General features: G+C 40.2%; 1 protein-coding gene across 1 annotated transcript in view; it reads right to left on the bottom strand.

The window, feature by feature from the left end:
• Window positions 1-3,387: 3,387 nt before the first annotated feature.
• The window catches only part of mapkapk2a (MAPK activated protein kinase 2a), a 61,320-nt gene continuing 37,970 nt past the window's right edge, over window positions 3,388-26,737 (bottom strand). The window contains exons 2-10 of the mRNA XM_061984838.1: window positions 25,411-25,550; window positions 12,847-12,911; window positions 12,709-12,788; window positions 12,490-12,616; window positions 12,311-12,386; window positions 12,109-12,233; window positions 8,386-8,471; window positions 8,231-8,311; window positions 3,388-4,649 (exon numbers count right to left, since the gene is read on the bottom strand). Coding sequence (XP_061840822.1) covers window positions 4,500-4,649; window positions 8,231-8,311; window positions 8,386-8,471; window positions 12,109-12,233; window positions 12,311-12,386; window positions 12,490-12,616; window positions 12,709-12,788; window positions 12,847-12,911; window positions 25,411-25,550 — 930 coding nt within the window. The 3' untranslated portion in view covers window positions 3,388-4,499. The remainder of the gene's footprint in view (window positions 4,650-8,230; window positions 8,312-8,385; window positions 8,472-12,108; window positions 12,234-12,310; window positions 12,387-12,489; window positions 12,617-12,708; window positions 12,789-12,846; window positions 12,912-25,410; window positions 25,551-26,737) is intronic.

Raw genomic sequence — 26,737 nt, 5'->3', positions numbered from 1 at the left:
AACAAGAGAAGAATAAGTGAATATTACAGTTTAAAAGAAGTTTAGATAGAACATGTTAAAACAGAAAGTAAGCAGATATTAACAGTAAATGAACAAGTATATTAATAATACATGTTAACAGTATGTCCCTCATAAAGTTGACAAAATAATAGAATATAAATGACACAATATGTTACTGCATACATCAGCAGACTAATTAGGGAGCCTTTGTTTGTTTACTTAGTACTAAAAGACAAGTTGTCTAGTACGTTCACTATTTTATTTAAGGACAAAATTGTTCTTTGATTGCAATAAGAAAAATATGTTTAATGCACCCTAAGATTTTTTTTGTGGTCCTCTTTATTTAGAAAAGTATCGAAATACATTTTGGTACCGGCACCAAAATATTGGTATCGGGACAACCCTAGTTTAAACAGATCATAAAATAATCTCAGTCAATGTCTGAATATTAAATTTTCTTCAACCCTTTTTGGTAACGCGACAGCACTCTGAACTAACAGTACATGCAACACTAGATAGCTGGTAAATGTGCATAAGAAAATACCTTTTTCAACAAATGGTAAATCCGCCCCACAACTCATACAATAGTGGATCAGGACTTGTGTTGGTCCTCAAAAGTGCTGCTTGTGTGTCGGTAGCTTTAATGCTAACGACCCATGCTTGTCAAGTCTTTGAAGCTCTTCATCCACTTTTTTACCGACACTGTACATTGCAACTCTGCTCCTGTCCAACATAAAACTGTACCAAGTATCAACGGGCTCAGTTCTAAACTTGGGAGACAAACATTTTGGCAGCAAATTCCTAAAAACACGAGTGTTCCTGTTGTGTAGAGCAGTGTTTTTCAACCTTTTTTGAGCTAAGGCACATTTTTTGCGTAGAAAAAATCCGGAGGCACACCACCAGCAGAAATCATTAAAAAACTAAACTCAGTTGACAGTAAAAAGTCCTCGTCGCAATTGTTGGATATGACTTTAAACCATAAGCATGCATCACTATAGCTCTTGTCTCAAAGTAGGTGTACTGTCACAACCTGTCACATCGCGCTGTGACAGGAGAGGTCTTTTGGTTGAATATCCTCAAAGTGCCGCCAAACTTAGCGTATTTTTCGGACTATAAGGCGCACTTAAAATCCTTTCATTTTCTCAAAACTCGGCAGTGCGCCTTATAACCCGGAGCGCTTAATGTACAGAATAATTTTGGTTGTGCTTACCGACCTCGAGGCTATTTTATTTAGTACATTGTGTAATGATAAGTGTGACCGGTAGATGGCAGTCACACATAAGAGATATGTGTGGACTGCAGAATGATGGCAGTCTCACATAAGAGATACACTATATTGCCAAAAGTATTTGGTCACCTATCCAAATAATGAGAATTGGGTGTCTGAATCACTTGGCCCGACCACAGGTGTATAAAATCAAGTACTTGGGCATGGAGACTGTTTCTACAAATATTTGTGAAAGAATAGGCCGCTCTCAGTGATTACCAGTGTGGAACTGTCATAGGATGCCACCTGTGCAACAAATCCAGTCGTGAAATTTCCTCGCTCCTAAATATTCCAAAGTCAACTGTCGGCTTTATTATAAGAAAAGTGAAGATTTTGGGAACAACAGCAACTCAGCCACGAAGTGGTAGGCCACGTAAACTGACAGAGAGGGTTCAGCATAGTGCAAAGACTTTCTGCACAGTCAGTTGCTACAAGCTCCAAACTTCATGTGACCTTCCAATTAACCCACGTACAGTACGTAGAGAGCTTCATGGAACAGTTTGGAGTGGGCCCCTTTCTCTTCCAACATGACTGTGCAATAGTGCATGCACAAAGCAAGGTCCATAAAGACATGGATGACAGAGTCTGGTGTGGATTAACTTGACTGGCCTGCACAGAGTCCTGACCTGAACCCGATAGAACACCTTGGGGATGAATTACAACGGAGACTGAGAGCCAGGCCTTCTCGACCAACAATAGTGCGTGACCTCCAAAATGCGCTTTTGGAAGAATGGTGGAAAATTCCTATAAACACACTTCGCTACCTTGTGGACAGCCTTCCCAGAAGAGTTGAAGCTGTAATAGCTGCAAAATGTGGACCAACATCATATTGAACCTTTTGGGTTGGGAATGGGATGGCACTTCAAGTTCATATGTGAGTCAAGGCAGGTGGCCAAATACTTTTGGCAATATAGTGTACATGTAGACTGCAATATGACTCAAGTAAACAACACCAACATTGTATATATTCCATTGAAAATATAGAACATTACACATGACGCTTAAAAATCTATCAAAATGTTTTAGTACGACTTTGGTAAGCTATGAAGCCGCACCACTTGATGTGCTTCAACATACAAGTATTATTATGGTGTTTGTATAAGGTAAGACATTTTATCTGGCGTTTTGTTTCACAATATTATGCAAAATCAACTTTTATTACCTTCTGATACCTGCTGATGTGTATTTGGGATCCGCCACTGTAGTCCGTGATGACAACGTAGTCTATAAGCTTCTTCTTTTTCTCTATCTTCTTGTTATGGGACATTCATCCTCTGCTGTTGCCATTTCTAATATAAAGTAACGTAAAGTTCTTACTTATATCTTGCTATGGAAGCGGTAAAAACATACCGTAGTGAGTTTACATTATTCACCCAAGGAACTTTAGTTATTAGAGAGTTCCGGACGGACATTTTTTTACGGGACACATTTCCTGTGTTGTTGTTGCACTAGTGAGCCACGGCTGAGGAGATGCTGCTCCGTTATTGATTGAAGTAAAGTCTGAATGTCATTAAAACAGTTAGCGCCATCTTTTGACACTTCTTCCACACCTGTCCTTGCACGCTACACCGCTACAACAAAGATGACGGAGAAAAGACGCTGCCGAAGGTGAGCCACGTAAATAAGACCGCCCACAAAACAGTGCATCCTGAAGTGACTGTCAGAAAAAAACTTAAAGATGATCTGTAAAACAATCTATGCAACATTTTGACCAAAGAACCACCATTACATGTTATGTAGACCACAAGGAACTCTTTTACATTTAGAAAAAAAATCATAATAATATGACTCCTTTAGTGCGCCTTTTGTATGAAAAAAAAATACCTGAATAGACCCGCTCATCGGCAGTGCGCCTTATAATCTGGTGCGCCCTATGGTCCAGAAAATACGGTAAGTTAATGAATAAATTATGCTTCTTATCAGCGATTTGTCAACTAGGTCTGTCTTGCTTCATCACACAACCACGTCGTCTTTCAACCCGGGTACGAAGCAGAAGCAAATCCTGTTTTTGGATAAACACAAAAAAATGAAAGCGATTCTTTGACGTATGGTTTTTAAAAAGTCCATTGTCCACGATCCTTTAAAAATTCTAATTCCAGATCAAACACAAGCGTGCAGGATTGTTTTGCATATTTGTTTTTTTAATTAAGAGCGAGCAGACAAGATGTGGCAGCTGCAGATGACTGAACAGAAAAAAAGACATCTGCTACTAAAATGTGCTCGGAGGGACAAGGAAGAAAACATGATCAGAGACATTCAAACATTATTTTTACAGTGCGATTTGTGGGTGAACACGTGGCCGATTGAAGGAACAAAATGGTTGCAATGAGCGGGAAGGTCCTGAATACAGAGAAGAACCGTCGCCCACATCCTGGGATTGTGACGACAGCTTGCTGGTGGTGCTTCACGGGGCCTCGCATGAAGCTCTTTAGTACTTTCTACTTCGGATTAGTCCGGGAGGCGCTGTTGTCGAGGAAAAATGTGCAGAACACCGACCGGGAACCATTAGTCCTTCTGGTTCAAAGTTCTTCTCACCGAGAGCATAAGAACTTGAGGGTTCTTCTGCCCACATGAACACATGCAGCACCCATCTCTCAAATACACGGAGCAAACATGCCAATACCAACCAAAAAAAAAATAGGTCCAAGCAGTACTTGAAGCTAACACACAGTCTGCATAGCATTAGCCTGACATCTGGCAACAAAACATCATTCTGGGAAAGGGTTTTTTAAAGTCATTTGTATAAAAAAAGAGGCCTGTGCTAAAATGCTATTAAAATCTGTGAAAAAATACAGTTGGGTCTCTTTTACGCTACCAGGTGAAGGTGCTACCTTCTCGGCGACCTTATTCAAGGCAGGTGAGATAGCACATGAGTGAGTCGTTACATTCCGCTTGTCAGCTCCAGATACGTCTGCATACATCGAGCGTTCCTCAACGCTTTTTGATTCCACATTCACTAGTTTGGCCTTCAAGGGTGCTACGCTCCGTGTGCTGAGAACAAAACCTGAGGAGAGGAACCTCCGAGAGCTTTTCCTCACCTGTTGGAAATTAGAACTACGTCCCTTACATAAAAGCGCGGACCATGAACCTCTCTGTCGGGTTGTTTAAATGCTCGCGTAATAAAAACAGCACTCTGACAAAACATGAAAAGAAAGACAAATCCATGCAGTGCAACTCACGTGTCGACAAATTATTGCTTCCTTTTTACAACCTGTGCATGTGCAGACATTGTTCAGTGGGCGGCGGACTGCGGCTTGGCCATGGCGTTATTGGCCTTCTTCCTCCTCTTGGTTAGCAGTGGGTTGGTCGAGTCCTCAATGGTCTTTATCTTTATTTGCTCGTAGTCCACCCTCATGGTGGCCAAGGCACTCGTCATTTCCTCCTACAAGACGAGCACAGGAAGTTCATTTGTCTTAACGTCCGACCTTAAACCATTTGCTGACAAATGTTTACCTAACGAGAAAAAAGATGTCAGCACATATGAGTGTGGATGCTGAAAAGATGAAACAGGAACTGAAATGATAACAGTTAGCACGCTGGCTAGAAGTACTGAGATATGACTATTTGGGTGTATAGCGTTCAAATGAACAAAAAAAACATTAGCATGCTAACAGTTAACATTTGCAAAATATCAGAACATACACGTGCAAAATTAAATTTTTAAATGCTAACATTCTAACAATTAACATGCGTCAACAAAATATTTGACTTCGGAGGTGTACACCTGTAAATTTACCTAAAAAGTTAACATGCTAACAGTTAAAATGCTAACATGTGAACGGTTAACATGCAAATAGATAACATGCGTCAAGAAAATATTTGACTTTGAAGGTGTACACCTGTAAAATTAGCTGAAATGCCAGCATGCTAAAATACTAACAGTTGATATTCTGAAGTGCTAACATGATAACAGTTATTCTAAAATGCGAACAGTTCACATGTGAACAGTTAGCCTCAAGTAACAAAATATTCGACTCTGGGGGTGTACATCTGTAAAATTAGCTGAAAAGTTCACATCCTGACAGTTAACATGCCAACATGTGAACGGTTAACATGCGAATAGATTACATGCGTCAACAAAATATTTGACTTTGAAAGTGTACACCTGTAAAATTAGCTGAAAAGCCAGCATGCTAAAATACTAACAGTTGATATTCTGAAGTGCTAACATGATAACAGTTATTCTAAAATGCGAACAGTTCACATGCGAACAGTTAGCCTCAACTAACAATATATTTCACTCTGGGGGTGTACACCTGTAAAATTAGCTGAAAAGTTCACATGCAAACAGTTAGCCTCAAGTAACAAAATATTTGACTCTGGAGGTGTACAGATGTAAAATTAGCTAAAAAGTTAACATGCTAACAGTTACCATGCTAACATGTGAACAGTTAACATGCATCAACAAAATATTTGATTTTGAAGGTGTACACCTGTAAAATTAGCTGAAAAGCCAGCATGCTGAAATACTAACAGTTGATATACTAACATGCCAACAGTTCCCATGCCAACAGTTCATTTCCCAACAGTTAACATGCCAACAGTTAGAAGTAACAAAATATTTGACTCTGGAGGTGTACACCTATAAAATTGGCTGAAAAGTTAACATGCTAACAGTTAACATGCGAACAGTTAACATGCGTCAACAAAATATTTTATTTTGAAGGTGCACACCTGTAGAATTAGCTGAAAAGACAGCATGCTAAAATACTACAAGTTGATATTCTAAGTTTCAAGTTTTTCAAGTTTATTCACAATACCATATAACAAATACAATAGTAGTGAAATATCATCATTTAAAGATGTTGGTACGTGAAAGGGTCCCCCAAATAAGCTAGAAGAAGCTTTTGACAGGGGCTCCAGAGGATAGTATATACATGAAATGATGGAACATGGTAGCAAGTACAACAACAAAAAACAAAACAAAAAACAAAAAACAACGCTATATGATTAACACAAGATAATAGTACTAAAGCAAGCATACACATATATACATACATACATTCATTCAACCATGCAAAACCCAACAGTAGTCTACCCCACATGAGGCATTAAATATAGGTGGTTAATAGATAAGTTTTTAGTCTATTTTTGAAGTTGCTAACATGATAACAGTTATCATTCTAAAATGCTAACAGTTAACATGCGAACAGTTAACCTCAAGTAACACAATATTTGACTCTGGAGGTGTACACCTGTAAAATTAGCAGTTAACAGTTGATATTCTAATCAACTAACAGTTAACGTTCGAACATACTAACAGTTAACATGCTAACAGTTAACATTCTAACAGTTAATATGCTAACAGCTACTGTAACATGCTAACAGTCAATATGTGTCAACAAAATATTTGATTCTGGAGGTGTACGCCTGTAAAATTAGCTGAGAAGCCAGCTTCCTAAAATACTAACAGTTTAAATTCTAACATGCTGACTGTTAGCATGAACACTTAACATGTGAACAGTTGACATACGAACAGTTAGCATTGAGTAACAACATTTTTGACTCTTGAAGTGTGCATCTGTAATATTGGACAAAAAAAGCTAGCATACTAACATTGCAGCAGTTAATGTTTTTACAAGCCAACAGTTAAAATGATAGAATGCTAACAGTTAACATGCATCAAGTAACAAAATATTTGACTCGGTAGGTGTACACCTGTAAAATTAGCCAAAAAGCTAGCATGATAATGTTAGCATGCTAACAAGATGGAGTCAAGGCACAAAATATGACTTATGAGTACACTTGTAAAATTAGCTAAAAACCTAGCATGCTAACATACTAGCAGTTAATATTAACTAACAGTTAACATGTAAACTGCTAGCATTCTTACAGTTAGCATGCGAGAATGCTAAATGTTAACATGCGTCAAGTAACAAAATATTTGACTTTGCAGGTGAATACCGGCAAAAATAGCCAAAAAGCTAGCATGCTAATGTTATCATGCTAACATCATGTTAGCAATTGACTAACAATAGCGAGAAGCATTGTGATTTTGGAATTGGTTGAGAAATGTGAAAGTAGTAACTCTTTTAATAGAGAGAGAGTGTTGGAATAGATGGGGAAAAAACACGTGGCCAAATCTGAAAACAAAACTTGGCACTAATATAGTTTTTAACTAGAGATGTCCGATAATATCGGCCGATAAATGCGTTAAAATGTAATATCGGAAATTATCGGTATCGTTTTTTTTATTATCGTATCGTGTTGTTTTTTTGGTTTTTATTATTAAATCAACATAAAAAACACAAGATACACACTTCTTTCTGTTATTAATATGCTGGTTCCTACATTATATATCAATATTCTGGTTCCTACATTATATATCGATATATATCAATACAGTCTGCAAGGGATACAGTCCGTAAGCACACATGATTGTGCATGCTGCTGGTCCACTAATAGTACTAACCTTTAACAGTTAATTTTACTAATTTCCATTAATTACTAGTTTCTATGTAACTGTTTTTATATTGTTTTACTTTCTTTTTTATTCAAGAAAATGTTTTTAATTTATTTATCTTATTTTATTTTATTTTTTTGAAAGTACCTTACCTTCACCATACCTGGTTGTCCAAATTAGGCATATTAATGTGTTAATTCCACGACTGCATATATCGGTTAATATCGGTATCGGTTGATATCGGTATCGGTAATTAAAGAGTTGGACAATATCGGAATATCGGATATCGGCAAAAAGCCATTATCGGACATCCCTAGTTTTTACACAACAAAATATTAGACTCTGAGGTGTTTACATGCAAAATTAGCCAAACATTCTGATATTATGATATTATAAGAATTTTAAAACACCAGGGAAAAGTGGTAAAACTCCAGTGAGAAGACAAAGTTTGCTCGCTGCACGGTTCGTGTGGTAATTCATTGCGGCCACTCGTTTTATAAATTGGATGGCGTGCTAATGTACGGCAGGTGTGCAGATTTCAGGCGCTGTAAACAACAAACCTTCACATCCTCCCAGGCGTCCTTCTCTTCCTTCAGCACCCGGCTGGTGTGGAGCGGCGTCTGGGGAACCTCCATCGATTGCTGCAGGAAGCAATGTCTGGTCAGAGGACAAGGTGACCCACGGTCCATGTACAGAAAGGAGGGAGGAGTCTTACATTAATCCAGGGATGGTTCATGAACTCTGTGATGGTCATCCTCTGGGTGGGCTCCGTCTTCAGGAGGGTCTTAATCAGTTGTTTGGCTGCAAGTGAAAGTCATTGCAATTTTTAACATGTTCATACTAGAACACGGAATTATTTTCTATTATTTATTTTACACAGTATTCATTTTGTTTTCGATATTTGTGTGAATGTCCAAACATTCACACATTATTCTACACCAAAAATATCATCTATTTATTATTATTATTCCGCAGCCCAGTTTTCATCCGATCGGAACCCTTCCAGTATCAAAAATCGTGAGCTCCACCAAAAATATAAGAAAAATATATCCCAGATTACCCAGAATTCATGGTTTTAAGTGACATTTTTCCCTTTGAAAATGTATGGGCCGTTTTTCGAACTTGCATAATTTCCACATTTCTTTACCGATTGGAACCGTTCCACCATCCACACACTCCACTCACCTTGAACAATAAAACTACCATTTTCCAGGTTAAAAAAATCCTGAGAATTCCCGGTTTTCCCAAAGCCCTATTTGACCTCTTCCTGGAAAGTTTTTACGGTCCACATTTTTCAACCTTTTTTGACCATTCTACCTTTAAAACATTCTTCTTAATTGGGACAATAAAAGCTTTTTGTTCGTAAAAATGTCCATATTTTCTGAAATTCCAGGAAAGACAAAATACCAATTAAAATATAAACCGTTACTCCGGCAACATTTTTCAGCTGTTTCGAAAAATTCCAACACCAACCCATTCATATTTCCGGAGGGGATGAGTCTGCCTACAGAAATGAAGCGGAGCGGCTGACTGGGTGGTGCATGGGAAATAACCTGGTCCTTAACACCACCAAGACAAAGGAGCTGATCATGGACTTCCGGAGGAAAAACACAGAAAGTATCCAACCACTGTACATACACGGGGACTATGTGGAGAGGGTCTCTAACTTCAGGTTCCTGGGGATCCAGATCGAGGAAGACCTGTCGTGGAGTATGAACACCTCAGTGACCATCAAAAAGGCACAGCAGAGACTTTACTTTCTGAGACTCCTCAGAAAGCACCACCTGTCATAAAAACTGCTTGTGTCTTTCTATCGCTGCTCAATAGAGAGTGTGTTGACATACTGCATGCGTGTATTAAGTTAAAGTTAAAGTACCAATGATTGTCACACACACACTAGGTGTGGCGAAAATATTCTCTGCATTTGACCCATCACCCTTGATCACCCCCTGAGAGGTGAGGGGAGCAGTGGGCAGCAGCGGTGGCCGGGTCTGGAAATAATTTTTGGTGATTTAACCCCAATGGGTCCCATTTTTATAGTCTTTGGTATGACTCGGGGGCAGCACGGTGAAACAGGGGTTAGTGCATGTGCCTCACAATACGAGGGTAGTGAGTAGTCCTGAGTTCAATCCCGGGCTCGGGATCTTTCTGTGTGGAGTTTGCATGTTCTCCCCGTGACTGCGTGGGTGCCCTCTGGGTACTAACGGCTTCGTCCCACCACCAAAGACATGCACCTGGGGATAGGTTGATTGGCAACACTAAGTTGTCCCTTGTGTGTGAATGTTGTCTGTCTATCTGTGTTGGCCCTGCGATGAGGTGGCGACTTGTCCAGGGTGTACCCCGCCTTCCGCCCGAATTCAGCTGAGATAGGCCCCAGCACCCCCCGCGACCCCGAAAAGGACAAGCGGTAGAAAATGGAGGGATGGATGGGTATGACTCGGCCAGTGTTTGAACTCACAACCTACCGTGGTATGCCAGCTGCACAGCGGCAGAGAGAAATGCACTTCAGAGGGTCATAAAAACTGCCATGAAGATCACTGGCTGCTCTCTCCCCTCCCTAGATGGAACTTTACAGTGCCAGGTGCCTCAAAAAGGTCCAAAACATCATAAGAGATCCATCTCACCCCCGGACATAACATTTTTAAACTGCTGCCCTCGGGCAGGAGATACAGGACAATAAAATGCCAGACAAACAGGTTCAAGAACACTTTCTATCCGAGAACAATAGTGTCGCTGAACACAAGGCATACAAAACAATGACTGTGCATGTGAGCTGTGTGCTTGGTATTTTATGTATTATTTTCCTCTATTTATCTTAGTACCATGTTCTTATGTTTTTTATGTGTCATTATGAATGTGCACTAAATTGGTTTGCTTGCAATTTCGTTGTACAATGTGATCTATTCTATTCATATCATTGAGGACATTGTGTTATGAACTATCCATCCATCCATCCATTTTCTACCGCTTGTCCCTTGTCGCTTGAGCCTATCTCAGCTGCATTCGGGCGGAAGGCGGGGTATATCCTGGACAAGTCGCCACCTCATCGCAGGGCCAACTATATTTTCAAAAATTTCCAAATTTCTAGGAAATTCTCAATCAAATGAATGAACGTATTCATAGTTATACAATGGCCAAAATTCCCAAAATTGTGCGGCATTTTTTTACCCGATTCTGACCTTTCAGCCATCCACCCACAGTTCTCTTCACATATGTCAAACGCAAAACATGTTGTCCTTTACCAACATTCCCAGTTCCCCATTGAAAATGAATGGTCATTAAACAAACCTCTCCATGTACCACATTTCTCTACTGATTTGAACCGTTCCACCATCCACACACTCCACTCACCTTGACCAATAAAACTACCATTTTCCAGGTTTAAAAAATTCCGGGAATTCCCGATTTTCCAAATCCCTAATTTATCTCTTCATGGAAAGTTTTTACAGTCCACATTTTTCAACTGTTTTTTACCATTCCACCTTCAAAACATTCTTCTTAATTGGGACAACAAAAGTTGTGGTTTTTTTTCGTAAAAATGTCTGTTTTTTTCAAAATTCCAGGCAGGAATTACAAAATACCAATTAAAATATAAACTGTTACTACAGCAACATTTTTCAACTGTTTCAAAAAATTCCAACACCAACCCATTCATATAATCGAGGACAAATTTGTGTTATGAACTAAATTTTTAAAAATCCCCAAATTTCTGGGAAATTCCCAATCAAATGAATGAACGTATTCATAGTTATACAATGGCCAAAATTCTCAAAATGTTGTGCCATTTTCTTTACCCGATTCCGACCTTTCAACCATCCTCCCACACTGCTCTTCACATATGACAAACCCAAAACATGTTGTCCCTTTCCCGGTTTTCCGATAATTTTCTCCCCATAGACAATGAATGGGAAATATACATATCCCATATTTCTCATCTCATTTGAACCGTTCCAACCTCCACACACTACACTCACCCTGGACATTCAAGCCAGCATGTTGTCTGGTTCCGAAAATTCCCTGATTACCCGGCATTACCAGGAATCTCCCCCATTGAAAATGAATGGGCCATATACAAACCTCTCCATATGCCACATTTCTCTACCAATTCGAAGCGTCCCAACATCCACACACTCCACTCACCCTGGACATTCAAGCATTTCAGTTTCGCTCACGTGTATCAGCGGCTCGCGCACATAAGGAATTCACACGCAATTCCTACCGGGATAGCAAATTCTAGTTGTTTGTGTTATTTGTGTTGAATAGCTACACAATGGAAATTGGGAAGTCCACCATGATTAGCAATAGTGAGATATGAGGTCCAACAGGCTAGACCATGTGTCATATGAGGTGTATTTTGTTCTGTTATATGCGGAGGTCTACATTTTCCAATCACAGCTTTTGTTTGGGCAACCAAAGTCAAAATACACATCATCATCACCTTCTTCTGATACGTCGGACCATTCAGGATTAGGAAACTCGTACTGGCCCATCCTGATCCTCTTCTTCATCCCAGGAGAAATGGCTAGACCGTGGTCAGAATAAAAAGGGGGGTACCCACACAGCCTAGGAAAGAAGAGCAATGGTCGCTAAAATGTTGCACTGAGCAAATAATCCCAATGTTAGGCAAGGTGAAGACTTACAGGATATACATGATGACCCCCAACGACCACATGTCGCATGATTTGTCATATTTTTCTGGGCCCAGAACCTCTGGAGCTGTCCAGAGTGAAAGGAACACGGGACAGTGGTAAAAGTGTTTTTACTCAATAAAGACGACATGCAAAAGAAGATGGCAGTAAAAACCCAGAGGGACTCTCACCAACATAGTAGGGCGTGTAGCAGGGAGTTGCGAGAGAGTTGTGAGAAGTGGTCTCCTTGGCAAAGCCAAAGTCTGTGAGTTTGAGCAAAGCGCTGGGCCTCTTAGTGGAGTACAGTAAATTTTCTGGCTGTAGGAAGTTCCAAGTGAGTTACTAAAAGTGCTCTTTTAACTTCTCCGTCCGACTGCTCCAAACAGAGAGAACCTGGTCGTGGTACACACCTTGACATCTCGATGTGCAATGTTGACAGCATGCAGGTACTGGATCGCCTCGCCGATGCTCTTCATGATGTCAGATGCCTCTATAGTAAAGAAACGGGTTTAGTAGAAATATTACAAGAAGTTAACAAATGTTTGTACCTCTCTCTGTGAAGGCCTGGTCGCCTCTGTCCTGGATTCGACTAAAAAGCTCACCGCCATCCATGCTGCAACAAGAGAATGGTTGTTTTTCAATTTTTATCCGTACTTTTATCACCTTGCAATTTGATTATTGAACACAAGAAAAACGCTGTGAGTGACAGCCATGAAAGCCAGTCATCATATTCAGGTGCAGACCATTTTTATTCAACTTAACTGCGCTTTTTTTTGGAATTGTGCCTATCATCAGGCACAATGTAACTGAAGAACAGATTTGTTTTCTTTGTTATGCATTCTGATTTGTAACACAGTGTTCCCTCGTTTGCTGTTAGTGAAATCCGTGTAGTAGAAGTAGATTTTTTTTTCTTCGTTTTTTTAATTTCCACTATGTTTTTTAATTTACAGGATGTTTACTTTTCATTTACTGTGCATGTTTTTTTCGTTTACAGGTAAAAAAAAAATGCATTTATGAAGTTTTTTTCGTTTACAGTACTGTACAGTATGTTTTTTCGTTTCTTATATAAGTTTTAAGTCTGTAAAACCCCTAACCACACACTTTATAAACTTTTTTCAGACAGGCATTTTCTCACATTTCTCTCGTTTAAACACTCTTAAAGTTCAAACCTTTGTGCATTTAAAAAAATAAGCACAGTACTGTATTAAAGAATGAAACCACAAATCAAAACCTGTTTTTTTAGGGCTTTAGGACTTTTGGACCGATAAATAAGCCCGGGTTTCCACACATAACCAGAGTCGCACGATCTTTTGGGGCCTTAAATCCTTCACTTTTGGCTTAGTCCTGCATTATAAAGGTGCGAGAGGGCAGTTGTTTCCAAAATAAGTCTGTCTCATCCATATTAAAAACTTGTTCAGGATTATATCCCCCACCACAGTATGCATTCTGCCCTGTACAGGACACATGGCATGAAGAAGATTGATTCGTGCTTTGTCGTGGTTTAACTCTTATCTTACTGACAGGATGCAATGCGTCTCCCATAATAATGTGACCTCGGACTATGTTAAGGTAACGTGCGGAGTTCCTCAGGGTTCGGTTCTTGGCCCTGCACTCTTTAGTATTTACATGCTGCCGCTAGGCGACATCATACGCAAATACGGTGTTAGCTTTCATTGTTATGCTGATGACACCCAACTCTACATGCCCCTAAAGCTGACCAACACGCCGGATTGTAGTCAGCTGGAGGCGTGTCTTAATGAAATTAAACAATGGATGTCCGCTAACTTCTTGCAACTCAACGCCAAGAAAACGGAAATGCTGATTATCGGTCCTGCTAAACACAGACATTTATTTAATAATACCACCTTAACATTTGACAACCAAACAATTACACAAGGCGAATCAGTAAAGAATCTGGGTATTATCTTTGACCCAACTCTCTCGTTTGAATCACACATTAAGAGTGTTACTAAAACGGCCTTCTTTCATCTCCGTAATATCGCTAAAATTCGTTCTATTTTATCCACTAGCGACGCTGAGATCATTATTCATGCGTTCGTTACGTCTCGTCTCGACTACTGTAACGTATTATTTTCGGGTCTCCCTATGTCTAGCATTAAAAAATTACAGTTGGTACAAAATGCGGCTGCTAGACTTTTGACAAGAACAAGAAAGTTTGTTCATATTACGCCGATACTGGCTCACCTGCACTGGCTTCCTGTGCACTTAAGATGTGACTTTAAGGTTTTACTACTTACGTATAAAATACTACACGGTCTAGCTCCGTCCTATCTTGTCGATTGCATTGTACCATATGTCCCGGCAAGAAATCTGCGTTCAAAGAACTCCGGCTTATTAGTGATTCCCAGAGCCCAAAAAAAGTCTGCGGGCTATAGAGCGTTTTCTATTCGGGCTCCAGTACTATGGAATGCCCTCCCGGTAACAATTAGAGATGCTACCTCAGTAGAAGCATTTAAGTCCCATCTTAAAACTCATTTGTATACTCTAGCCTTTAAATAGCCCCCCTGTTAGACCAGTTGATCTGCCGTTTCTTTTCTTTTCTCCTCTGCTCCCCTTTTCCTTGAGGGGGGGGGGGCACAGGTCCGGTGGCCATGGATGAAGTGCTGGCTGTCCAGAGTCGGGACCCGGGGTGGACCGCTCGCCTGTGCATCGGCTGGGAACATCTATGCGCTGCTGACCCGTCTCCGCTCGGGATGGTGTCCTGCTGGCCCCACTATGGACTGGACTCTTACTATTATGTTGGATCCACTATGGACTGGACTCTCACAATATTATGTCAGACCCACTCGACATCCATTGCTTTCGGTCTCCCCTAGAGGGGGGGGGGTTACCCACATATGCGGTCCTCTCCAAGGTTTCTCATAGTCATTCACATCGACGTCCCACTGGGGTGAGTTTTCCTTGCCCGTATGTGGGCTTTGTACCGAGGATGTCGTTGTGGCTTGTGCAGCCCTTTGAGACACTTGTGATTTAGGGCTATATAAATAAAGATTGATTGATTGATTGACAATGGTCTACAGCCCCTTAGCGAATCAGGACGCAGAACACAATGCGCATTCATACACTGTAAAAAAAAAAAAAAGCATGGGACACTAAAAAATTACACACACAAAAAACGTGTAACAGCAAAGCCGTGTAAAGTGAACCGTGTTGTAGCGAGGGAACAGTGTATATGGCAAGTACAAGGTGGCTAACAATGCAGCTCACAGGAGTACTCTATTACACCCACAAATCCCTCTAAAAACACCCAAAAAGTGCCCACAATACTCAATTTACAGTACATTTTGTGACCTGAATATTAACCAAGGTTTAGCAATATTGTTATTATGAGTGCTAACGCAGGCAAACTACTTTTAGTGGTGCGGTGAATCTAGCTTACGCAGCTACTGTGTTGACATACTGAGCAGGTGAGCTGCTGCATCGCCTCACCCGAGCTAGGGAAAGTTAATTCTTGATCATAAATCATGCCTCTCACCTGGATAGTAGAAGGTTGAGGACATAAATCCTCAATCTCGTTACCTTGCGTAATGACAATAAAGCTGATTCTGATTCTGATAAAACGAGAAGTTGGTCAACTTCAACATTCAACTGAGAAAGACATGAAAAAGCCGCTTGTTTGTGGCTCCTTTTTTATTTTCTATTACCGGTATTTCTATTCTTTATCTAAATGGGAAGATATAAACATCCCATCAGTCGTCATCCCAGTGAGAGCAGACGTTGTACAGTAAGTAATTGTTTTATTATGTTCATCGTTTGAATTGCTTGTTTAGTACTCGGCAATACAGCTCAGTGATACTTATGGCCTGGTTTACTAAAGGTTTGTGTGCACTAAAACACATGCAAACCTGATAGCACACGCAAAGCTGATCTACTAAACGTGTGCAAAGTGGATCGTGTCTGTCAAGTGAGCAAAATAAGGCATGCAATCCATTTTGTGTCACTGTCTTCATTAATATGCAAAATATATGCTGATCGCCAAACAGTCACAATGCTGGTAAGAGAAAATGCAAATAATGATTTAGCACATGCAAGGTGATTTATAAACACTCAGAAATAAAAAAACATTAGACATATCGTCTATTCAGCAACATCATTTTATATTTATATGACTGTGAAAGGACCTAATAAAACCAATTCAATTTATGCGTTTTTGTCATTTAACATTTTAATGGCATTTGTTTATTTCACATAGAATATATATTATTAAAATATTTTTAAAATGGAAAAAAACTTTTTGAAGAATGCATTTTTTTGTGTCTTGAGCTGGGGCAAGTGAAGCCTCTCACCAGTGAGTGCACATTCGGTTGTAAAAAAATAAAAATAAATAAATAAAAATAAATAAAAATTGGTTTTCTTGTAGATGCGCTGCACCACTGCTTCTAAAGTGCCCATAAATAGTGGTGGATGTCTCCTGCATGTTTGAAAGCATTGCAAAACGCCACAGGTAGGATAATAACATAGCATGATAACATGAATGTGCAGTAAATGAGTGTCTCCGTGGTGATGTTCCATATATTTCACACAAAATTGTCATTTAAATAAGGCGGTCTGCACCACTTTACAATTGCAATAACCCAAAAACCCATTTTTACTCACTGGCTTTCAACCCACCATGAGACTTCGAACAGTTTAAACTGTTTTTAACTGCCTTTTATCAAACAAATTGTTCTTAAACATTTGTATCTGCTATATATATATATATATATATATATATATATATATATATATATAAAAATTTTTATTTTACCTCTGTTTTAAATTATATATTTTAAACTGTCCTTTGCCTGTATTTCTTTGTGGTGTACAGCCCTTTGTTTTTCAACAGCGGTTGTTTTAAAGGGCTTTATAAATAAAGTTGGTATGGTATGGTATGCCAGTCTTAGCAAATCACACGCAACATGCCCACAATATTACACAATTTTATAAATTGCACACGATGTTTAGCGCGTGGTTTTTGGATCTTAGTAAATCAGGCCCTTGGTGTTTAATTTAAGCTGGATCTGTTAAGCACGCTACTTCGTTCTCCCTCATATTCAGGCTCAAAAATATAAGTTTCTGGATAATAATTGGGCTCAAAGTAGTCTTTGGTGGCTTTAATGAAGTCTGCCATGATTAGTAGTGTTGTCGAAGAGAAAAGTGAATGTTGTGATGCGGCTGTGAAATTAATACGAAATTAACAAACTATATACTATAAATATTACATGTTATAATGAAAGTGCAAATCTCTTTGGGTAGATCTCAACCATACATGGCGATAGCCACTGAAGTCAAAAAGGCTAAATACATCCCTGAAGTCTCGAACTCCAAACGGCTTGTTAGGAGCAAGTTTGGAAGAAGACAACATTGTTTTATAAAGACTTATGGGGATCCCAAATACACAGAAACGGGTGATAAACGTTGAGTTTGCAATAGGACCCTTTTAAATGGTGTACGGTAATATGCTAATGAGTAGGCTTCATACGTTTCAGTTAAGCTTTGTGTTCTTTATGATTGTAAGTTTCAGATGCAATCATCCATGTCACGTTTGAGGGTTTGTGTGTGACCAACAACAACCACACACACACACACTATTAATCATGCACATGTAAGAGCGTGGGCACTCTGAATGGGGGGAACCTGATAGCAGCTCACTTAAAATTTCTTGAAATCTAGCTTTCATTATCTGCTTCCTAAGAAATGCAAGTTCAGCAGAGCATACTTTGTCATCACGGTGATCGGCATGTGAGAACAATTCATGACAGGGGCCATCCCTCTCACCTCGGGCTTGCTTTTTGTTCTACACTTGTGATACATCTTTAGTCACGAGTACCTTCCTTTCGGTATCTGTGTTCTTAAAATTGTATGGGGTGATTCTTGAATTCTCATCAGCGGTGATAAGAAGGACGCCACTAAACACACTTATCTAGCGCCATCACTGCAGAAACCTTTATGTACTGCCCCACAAGTTCACTGTAAATTCTTATCTAATGTGAAGTATGCAAACTCATCCTCTGAAGGGAACACAATGTACAATATTAACAATAATACACATTACCAAGCAAATGCCCCAATTAAATGCATTTGGTACAGTGTTGATTTAATTTTTTTTTACAATAAACATATCGTATTTTTCGGACTATAAGGCGCACTAAAAATCCTTTAATTTTCTCAAAACTCGACAGTGCGCCTTATAACCCGGTGCGCCTAATGTACGGAATCATTTTGGTTGTGCTTACCAACCTCGAAGCAGTTTTATTTGGTAAATGGTGTAATGATAAGTGTGACCAGTAGATGGCAGTCACACGTAAGAGATGTGTGTAGACTGCAATATGATGCCAGTAAACACCAAAACTTTAAATGTTCCACTGAAAATAGAGAACATTACACAAGGCACTCAAAAATCTGTCAAAATGTTTTAGTATGACTTTGAAGCCGCACCGCTTGAGGGATTGTCGGCCCATTTCGGCTATCATAGTCAGAGATACAAGTATTACCATGGTGTGTGTTTAAGGACCGCAAAATGGCACCCATTAGCAGACATATTATATGGAATTTTGATCCACAATATTATGCAAAACCAACTTTGCTTACCTTCTTGGTACCTGTTGATGTGTATTTAAGATCTGCATAAGTCCTGAAAATTTGCGCAAGTCCGCCACTGTAGTCCGTGATGATGCTGTAGTCGATAAGCTTCTTCTTTTTCACAATTTTCTTGTTATGGGGCATTCATCCTATGCTGTTCTAATATAAAGTAGCGTAAAGTTCTAACTTATATCTCTCTATCGAAGCGTTAAAAACTACCATATGGTCCAGAAAATACAGTAATAAAAGGCTTGTATTTGAGAGCAATATGTAGTTGTTAGCCTTAGATGACCAGTTGCTTAATTACTGTCATGTGTGATGAAAAATATGAGTCAAATCAAGAGCAACTACTTCAACTTTCACTTTAGGCAGTTCTAAACAATAGCTTCATATGGCATTAAAAACTACATTCCAAATTGTTACAGACGGTTCTTTGTTTGGTTAAACGACACTTATTGAGTCATGGCCTTTACATGAGAGTGTGCGGATGCAGATGTGTCCCCTGCCTCTGCTCATCACACATACAAGAGCACACATGACAACTAGATGAAAGTTTGGTGGTTTAACATGTTGCAATACGGAAAGCAAAAGGCAAACAAAATGTATGTTGTTTCAAAAAAATGGATCACTTTCTCGTCGAGTATGCTATAAACGAAGAAAAAAAAGTGCTTAAGTCAGCTTTGCATGAGGTATCTCTTGCAGTGAAAACATAACTCACACCTAAAATGTATGTTTTTTTGCAAATAAATGGGGAAGTAGCAATGAACTGTAATAATTATAACCATGGGTAAAACTTCTGACAGCTAGTATTACCGTTTTAATGTGAAATTATCGAAAAAACGTGATTAATAACTGCACTTTTAAAATCTCACGGACTGACTGGCACCAGCCTGCGAGCTTAAATGATCAAATGAAAACCAGAAACATCGACGTCTTTCCCCATTAAGAAACAACATACCCCAATTTAAAGGTTTATAAACATGAACACACAAATGTCTGAGCTAGCTAAGTAGCAATTGAATAGCTAAGCTATTCAATTGTGAACATTTATTCTACAAATTGTTTTGTCTTAGTGATCGAGGACACAATTCCCGCCAAAAATATTAAATTGAAATAATAGATTTGATTTAAATGAATCTTAAAGAGCGACAGTACAAACCAATATCTAAAATAGTAGAAGCTTAGCCATTAAATACGAAGACTAAACCACTATCAGTGAGGCATAAGAAACACAAAACATGAAAAAAAAGTGTCTATTTATTTTGGTTATACAATAAAGTAACCATACCGCGATAATGATGACATTATGGTCAAGATAATTGTGATAATACATACTTCTGTCATGTTACTGAACTTTTACAGTAAAATATTTAACCTGTAAACCTTAACTACTTTGAAAAAGTCACCATTACAATCTGACTGTGGAATGTGTTCAAAAAGTTTGTTTGTTTGTTAGGAAAAGCTAAGGCCAGGGGAGTCAAAACATTTTTAGTTCAAGGGCCACATGAAGGAAAATCTATTCTCAAGGGGGTCAGACTGGTGACAGGTGAGGGGAGCAGTGGGCAGCAGCGGTGGCCACGCTCGGGAATCACTTTTGGTGATTTAACCCCCAATTCCAACCCTTGATGCTGAGTGCCAAGCAGGGAGGTATTAGGTCCCATTTTTACAGTATTTGGTATGACTCGGCCGGGGTTTGAACTCACAACCTACCGATCTCAGGGCGGACACTCTAACCACAAGGCCACTGAGCCTTACCTCGGCAATAAACAAGCATATTCTGAAAATGTACAAATCACAAATAATCCTCTTGACAAAACACTACAAGTTAGTTGGAATTTCTAAAGGAAAACATTGGTGCAGTTTCAAAAGCACAATAAAGAACACAAACTTTGTCTTAGTACAGGGGTGTCAAACTCATTTTAGCTTAGGGGCTGCATGGAGGAAAATGTGCGCACACGCGGGCCGGACTATTAAAATCATGGCATTAAAACTAAAAAATAAAGACAACTTCAAATTGTTTTCTTTGTATTACTTTGGCCAAAAATAGAACAAACACATTCTGAAAATATTACAATAAAAATATAGAAAAAAATACCGGCAGCGGTAAAGTTTAGATCCATGAAGGAAAGAAGAAAGTGAATGAATGTTTATAACTGAATACATTTACGTATGCGTAAAAATTTGTTTTCTTTTGTATTATTTTTTGAATGAATTAAGTAACGTTTATGACAACCTTTTTCCAAAACACAATACAGAATGTGATATATAACAGGATAATGCATACATTTATCATTTGTTTTCAAAACAGTTACAAAAAAGTGGGACCCCAAAAATTTACTTTGGGACCCCATTTTTATGACTTGATGCCATTTTGTAAATTCCTAGCGCCAACACGGATGGAGTATTGGTGCGTGCAAAACAGCAGCAGGCGGCTGTGGCCTGCGGGCCGGTTCTAATACTAATCAAATATCATCCCGAGGGCCATAGATCATTCATTCCTTGACTAATTCGGCCTTGACTTTGACACCCCTGTCTTAGAGTATCTAAAAGCCATCAAACTTTAAGTCACAGCCTACCTTGGATTGGACAAAATAAATATTAAAAAACACTTTTAGGTATAAAATACCTCACATTAATCATGTGCTAACTCAACAAACCGTAAGAAACGCAGGTAGAAACTATTCAAGAAGGTTAAGTTACATTCTGCGTCCACTTTTCTCATTTGTGACAGACATTTTGGGGCAATGAGGGTGGCGAAGAACAAAGTGTTTAAAGCAGAAACCTTATATCGGCAGGATTTATGATTCATTTGGGTCTAGGGCAGTACTTCTCAATTATTTTCTGTCACGCCCCCCATTGGAAGAAGAAAATATTTAGTGCCCACTCTCCACTGTGACTATAAATAGTATAATTTGTCTATAGAATTTTTATAACTATACCTCTGCACAACATTGTAAGCTTATTACCATTAACCTCTTAAGGCCCAAGCTGTTTGTTTACATGCTTTTTTTTTATTTGTCTTTGCTATTTGGGCTTATTGGACCCTAATTAGAATAAAAACTAAGAATCATCTTTTGATATGATGTACTTTGTCCACAAATGTGTACTTCATGTTTAGTGACATGCTAATTCTTATTTTTACACTTTTTTTTCCAAATTCCATTGTATGTTATACTCTTCTGACACCACCAGATGGCAGTATAAGTGTCCACATAAGCGGCCATAAGACCCCAATTCAGTAGTGTACACAATTTAGGAAATAAGAGCTAAAAGGTGCTGTCCACGCATGTGGCCACTAAGCCTTTAGAGGTTTAAAGGAAACAACACACCGGCCTTTCCTCGTCCCCCACCGTGGTTACAGTGAAGCGCTTCATCACATTCTGGTAGGGAAAAAAAAAAAACATGTTCCCAGAGGTCACATGTGCCCCCCTGGCATCGCCCCACTGTTTGAGAAGCACTGATCTAGGAGGAGGAGCAGCAGCTGTACTTCCTCTTGCTTGGCCTCAGTACAAACGTTCGCTTGCCTAACAGAATTGCGACATCCAGTGGACACATTTAGAACAGCAGATTCTTTCATTAAAAAACTACATTTTTAGACTTGGCAAACTCATCTCGCTGGCCAGATAAAACCGGTGTCAAACGTACAGATCCGTGCGACGTTGGATCCGTTGGATTTTGTTTTATGACGGCTCCTCCTGTCAAACTTTGGGCTGATTGCTCATCTTTTATTACAATCACCTTTACCCCAGTAGGGAGGAGATCTTGCTCCATGTGGAGGAGTGCAAGTACCTTGAAGTCTTGTTCACGAGTGAGGGAAGAGTGAATCGTGAGATCGACAGGCGGATCGGTGCGGCGTCTTCAGTACTGCGGACGCTGTATTGATCCATTGTGGTGAAGAAGGAGCTGAGCCGGAAGGCAAAGCTCTCAATTTACCGGTCGATCTACGTTCCCATCCTCACCTATGGTCATGAGCTTTGGGTTATGACCGAAAGGACAAGATCACGGGTACAAGCGGCCGAAATGAGTTTCCTCCGCCGGGTGGCGGGGCTCTCCCTTAGAGATAGGGTGAGAAGCTCTGTCATCCGGGAGGAGCTCAAAGTAAAGCCGCTGCTCCTCCACATTGAGAGGAGCCAGATGAGGTGGTTCGGGCATCTGGTCAGGATTCCACCCGAACGCCTCCCTAGGGAGGTGTTTAGGGCACGTCCGACCGGTAGGAGGCCACGGGGAAGACCCAGGACACGTTGGGAAGACTATGTCTCCCGGCTGGCCTTGGAATGCCTTGGAATGCCTCGGGATCCCCCGGGAGGAGCTGGACGAAGTGGCTGGGGAGAGGGAAGTTTGGGCTTCGCTGCTTAGGCTGCTGCCCCCGCGACCTGACCTCGGATAAGCGGAAGAAAATAAATGGATGGATGGATGGATGGATGGATGCATTGATGGACCTTTACCCCATGAAGTGAAATCTTGCATGGAGCTCGAGAGTGAAGGCAACTGACTGTAAACTATATCATTTATGGTGCATTTTCCACCAAGCTTCTTGCAGATTTGTGTGCTCTATGGGCACATTAAATGAACATGAGGGACCTCATTCTTATTAGGTGGTAGTGGTTCAAATATTAATTTAACTAGCTTTATTTTACCAAAATCCACCGGGGATCAAATACTGTAGGGACGGCGTGGCAAAGTTGGTAGAGTGGCCGTGCCAGCAATCGGAGTGTTGCTGGTTACTGGGGTTCGATCCCCACCTTCTACCATCCTAGTCATGTCCGTTGTGTCCTTGGGCAAGACACTTCACCCCTTGCTCCTGATGGCTGCTGGTTAGCGCCTTGCATGGCAGCTCCTGCCATCAGTGTGTGAATGTGTGTGTGTGAATGGGTAAATGTGGTAATACTGTCAAAGCGCTTTGAGTACCTTGAAGGTAGAAAAGCGCTATACAAGTATAACCCAATTATCATTTATTTATTATTTACTTATTTTCCCCACCATGTGGCCTGTCAGTAGACTCATGCCTGAAAAATAGTAAGCAGACATACACTATCCCTGTGTGTGTGTGTGTGTGTGTGTGTGTGTGTGTGTGTGTGTGTGTGTGTGTGTGTGTGTGTGTGTGTGTGTGTTATTGTATTTGTACCCTTCTTGAGACATCAACAAGTCATCAATACAAGTTAGGACATAAATCATGGTCCCAATACGGAAAACCATTGCATCTAATAGAGAATGTCTCATTTGCACCCCTGGTGGTGAAATCTATCAAAATTAGGGTGGTGCCAAAAAGGAGGGATTTTTCAAATTGACTGTGTGTCGGTTTTAAAAGTGCTCCCCCTCTGGTCAACATATGAAATAACAAGTGTGTGTAAACATTTGAAGTGCTCCCCATCAGGCCAACATATGCAACAACAAGTGTGTGTAACAAATTTAATTTAATTTAATTAATTTTGTATTGTACCATATGTCCCGGCAAGAAATCTGCGTTCAAAGAACTCCGGCTTATTAGTGATTCCCAGAGCCCAAAAAAAGTCTGCGGGCTGTAGAGCGTTTTCTATTCGGGCTCCAGTACTATGGAATGCCCTCCCGGTAACAGTTAGAGATGCTACCTCAGTAGAAGCATTCAAGTCCCATCTCAAAACTCATTTGTATACTCTAGCCTTTGAATAGCCCCCTCTTTTTTTAGACCAATTGATCTGCCGTTTTTTTTCTTTTCTCCTCTGCTCCCCCCTACCCCTTGTGGAAGGGGAGACACACAGGTCCGGTGGCCATGGATGGGGTGCTGGCTGTCGGGACCCGGGGTGGACCGCTCGCCTGTATATCGGTTGGGAACATCTCTGCGCTGCTGACCCGTCTCCGCTCGGGATGGTTTCCTGCTGACCCGTCTCCGCTCGGGATGGTTTCCTGCTGACCCCACTGTGGACTGGACTCTTACTGTTATGCTGGATCCACTATGGACTGTACTCTCACAATATTATGTTAGACCCACTCGACATCCATTGCATTCGGTCTCCCTAGAGGGGGGGGGGTTACCCACATATGCGGTCCTCTCCAAGGTTTCTCATAGTCATTCACATCGATGTCCCACTGGGGTGAGTTTTTCCTTGCCCTTATGTGGGCTCTGTACCGAGGATGTCGTTGTGGCTTGTGCAGCCCTTTGAGACACTTGTGATTTAGGGCTATATAAATAAACATTGATTGATTGATTGATTGAAAATAAATATGTAAATAGACACATACTGTAATAACTTGAAGTAAATATTGAAGATTAACATTACAAACCAAAAATTTAAAAAAAAAGATTAACTAACAGCTTAGCTTTTTTTATATTTGCATAGTATGTATATATTATTAATGTTGTAAATACAAATCTTTATATATCGAGAAAGGGTGGTCCTAAAGAGGTAGGCATTTTTCAGAGGTCTCAAGACGGTAACAACTACAAGAATGTGTGTGTGTGTGTGTGTGTGTGTGTGTGTGTGTGTGTGTGTGTGTGTGTGTGTGTGTGTGTGTGTGTGTGTGTGTGTGTGTGTGTGCTATTGTCAACTTACCATTCCATGACAATAAGCAGACATTTTCTGCCTTGATAGAGGTTCTCATAGACATCAATAATTCGTACAATATTGGAACAGGGTGATGCCCTCCAGTGGAGCTCCACTTCTCTACGTGCTTTGGAACAATCCTGCAGCATCTAGTAGATAGCAAAGCATAAAAGAGTGGGTGTGTTAAATTCATGATGACTTACACATTGACACATGCAAGCTCAGTATAAAGTAGCACAGTGCTGCCATCATGTGACTGAAATGTAACAGTCATATGTTGCAGGGCCCGTCATGTGATGCCTTTTTCTTGTGACACTTATCTATGCCAATTATTATTATGCCTATCAATCTTTGATAGGCATATTCCTTTAATGGCTGATTCAAAACACAAAGATGAGCACATTATAAATTGCAAAATACATGAAGTGAAATCCTTTCAAGACTATAGAAATAATTCCTCCATGTAAGTCTGCAAATAATCATCTTTCCATCATGGCATGTTTAACATTCCAGTCTTGCCCACAGACACAGCACAACAGTGGGCTTGATGCCAGCGGGCCCTTCATGCTGGAAGGCCCTCATCTAGTCTTCAGATGCATAGCAGCATCCATAGAACGTACGTGTCCATGCACTAAATTAGTCCGATTTCTCAAATAGTTTGTCTCTAAAAAGGCCTCCTACAGCCCATGGAAACACCTTAAGCCGATTGTGTTCGGTTTTTTAAAAAGTCGGACTAACACACCTGGATATTGCAATTGGAAAGCAGATCTCTCGAGGGACCCTTGGTGACTGTCCAAAAGAAGGTCTGAATTTAGGAACCACACAGTCCCCACTGACCGAGGATCTGGTGTTAGGTCTGCGAGAGCCTTGCAACTGACAGCCAGACTAGAGACCAACATGACTAATTAGACCGGCGGTTGGCAACCCGCGGCTCTAGAGCCGCATGCGGCTTCTTAGCGCCGCCCTATTGGCCCCCTGGAGTTTTTACAAAAATTTATAAAAATGGGAAAAGATGGGGGAAAATATCTATTTTTTGTTTTAATATAGTTTCTGTAGGAGGACAAACGTGACACACACCTTCCTAATTGTTAGAAAGCCCACTGTTTAATATGTTTGTGTTTATGCTTCACTGATGAGTATTCTGTGAGCGCCGTTTTGTCCTACTAACTTTGGCTGTCCTTGAACGCACCGCAGTTGGACTGTGACGCAACAGTTTGTTTACATGTACAACTTTCTCCAACGCTGCCACAGAAAGACGTGTTTTATGCCACTCTTTCTTTGTCTCATTTTGTCCACTAAACGTTTTATACTGTGTGTAAATGTGCAAAGGTGAGCT

Source organism: Nerophis lumbriciformis, linkage group LG23 (assembly GCF_033978685.3).
Source record: "Nerophis lumbriciformis linkage group LG23, RoL_Nlum_v2.1, whole genome shotgun sequence".
Taxonomy (NCBI): domain Eukaryota; kingdom Metazoa; phylum Chordata; class Actinopteri; order Syngnathiformes; family Syngnathidae; genus Nerophis; species Nerophis lumbriciformis.
The sequence above is the reverse complement of the archived record's forward strand: the minus strand, read 5'-3'. Positions and strand labels throughout refer to the sequence as shown.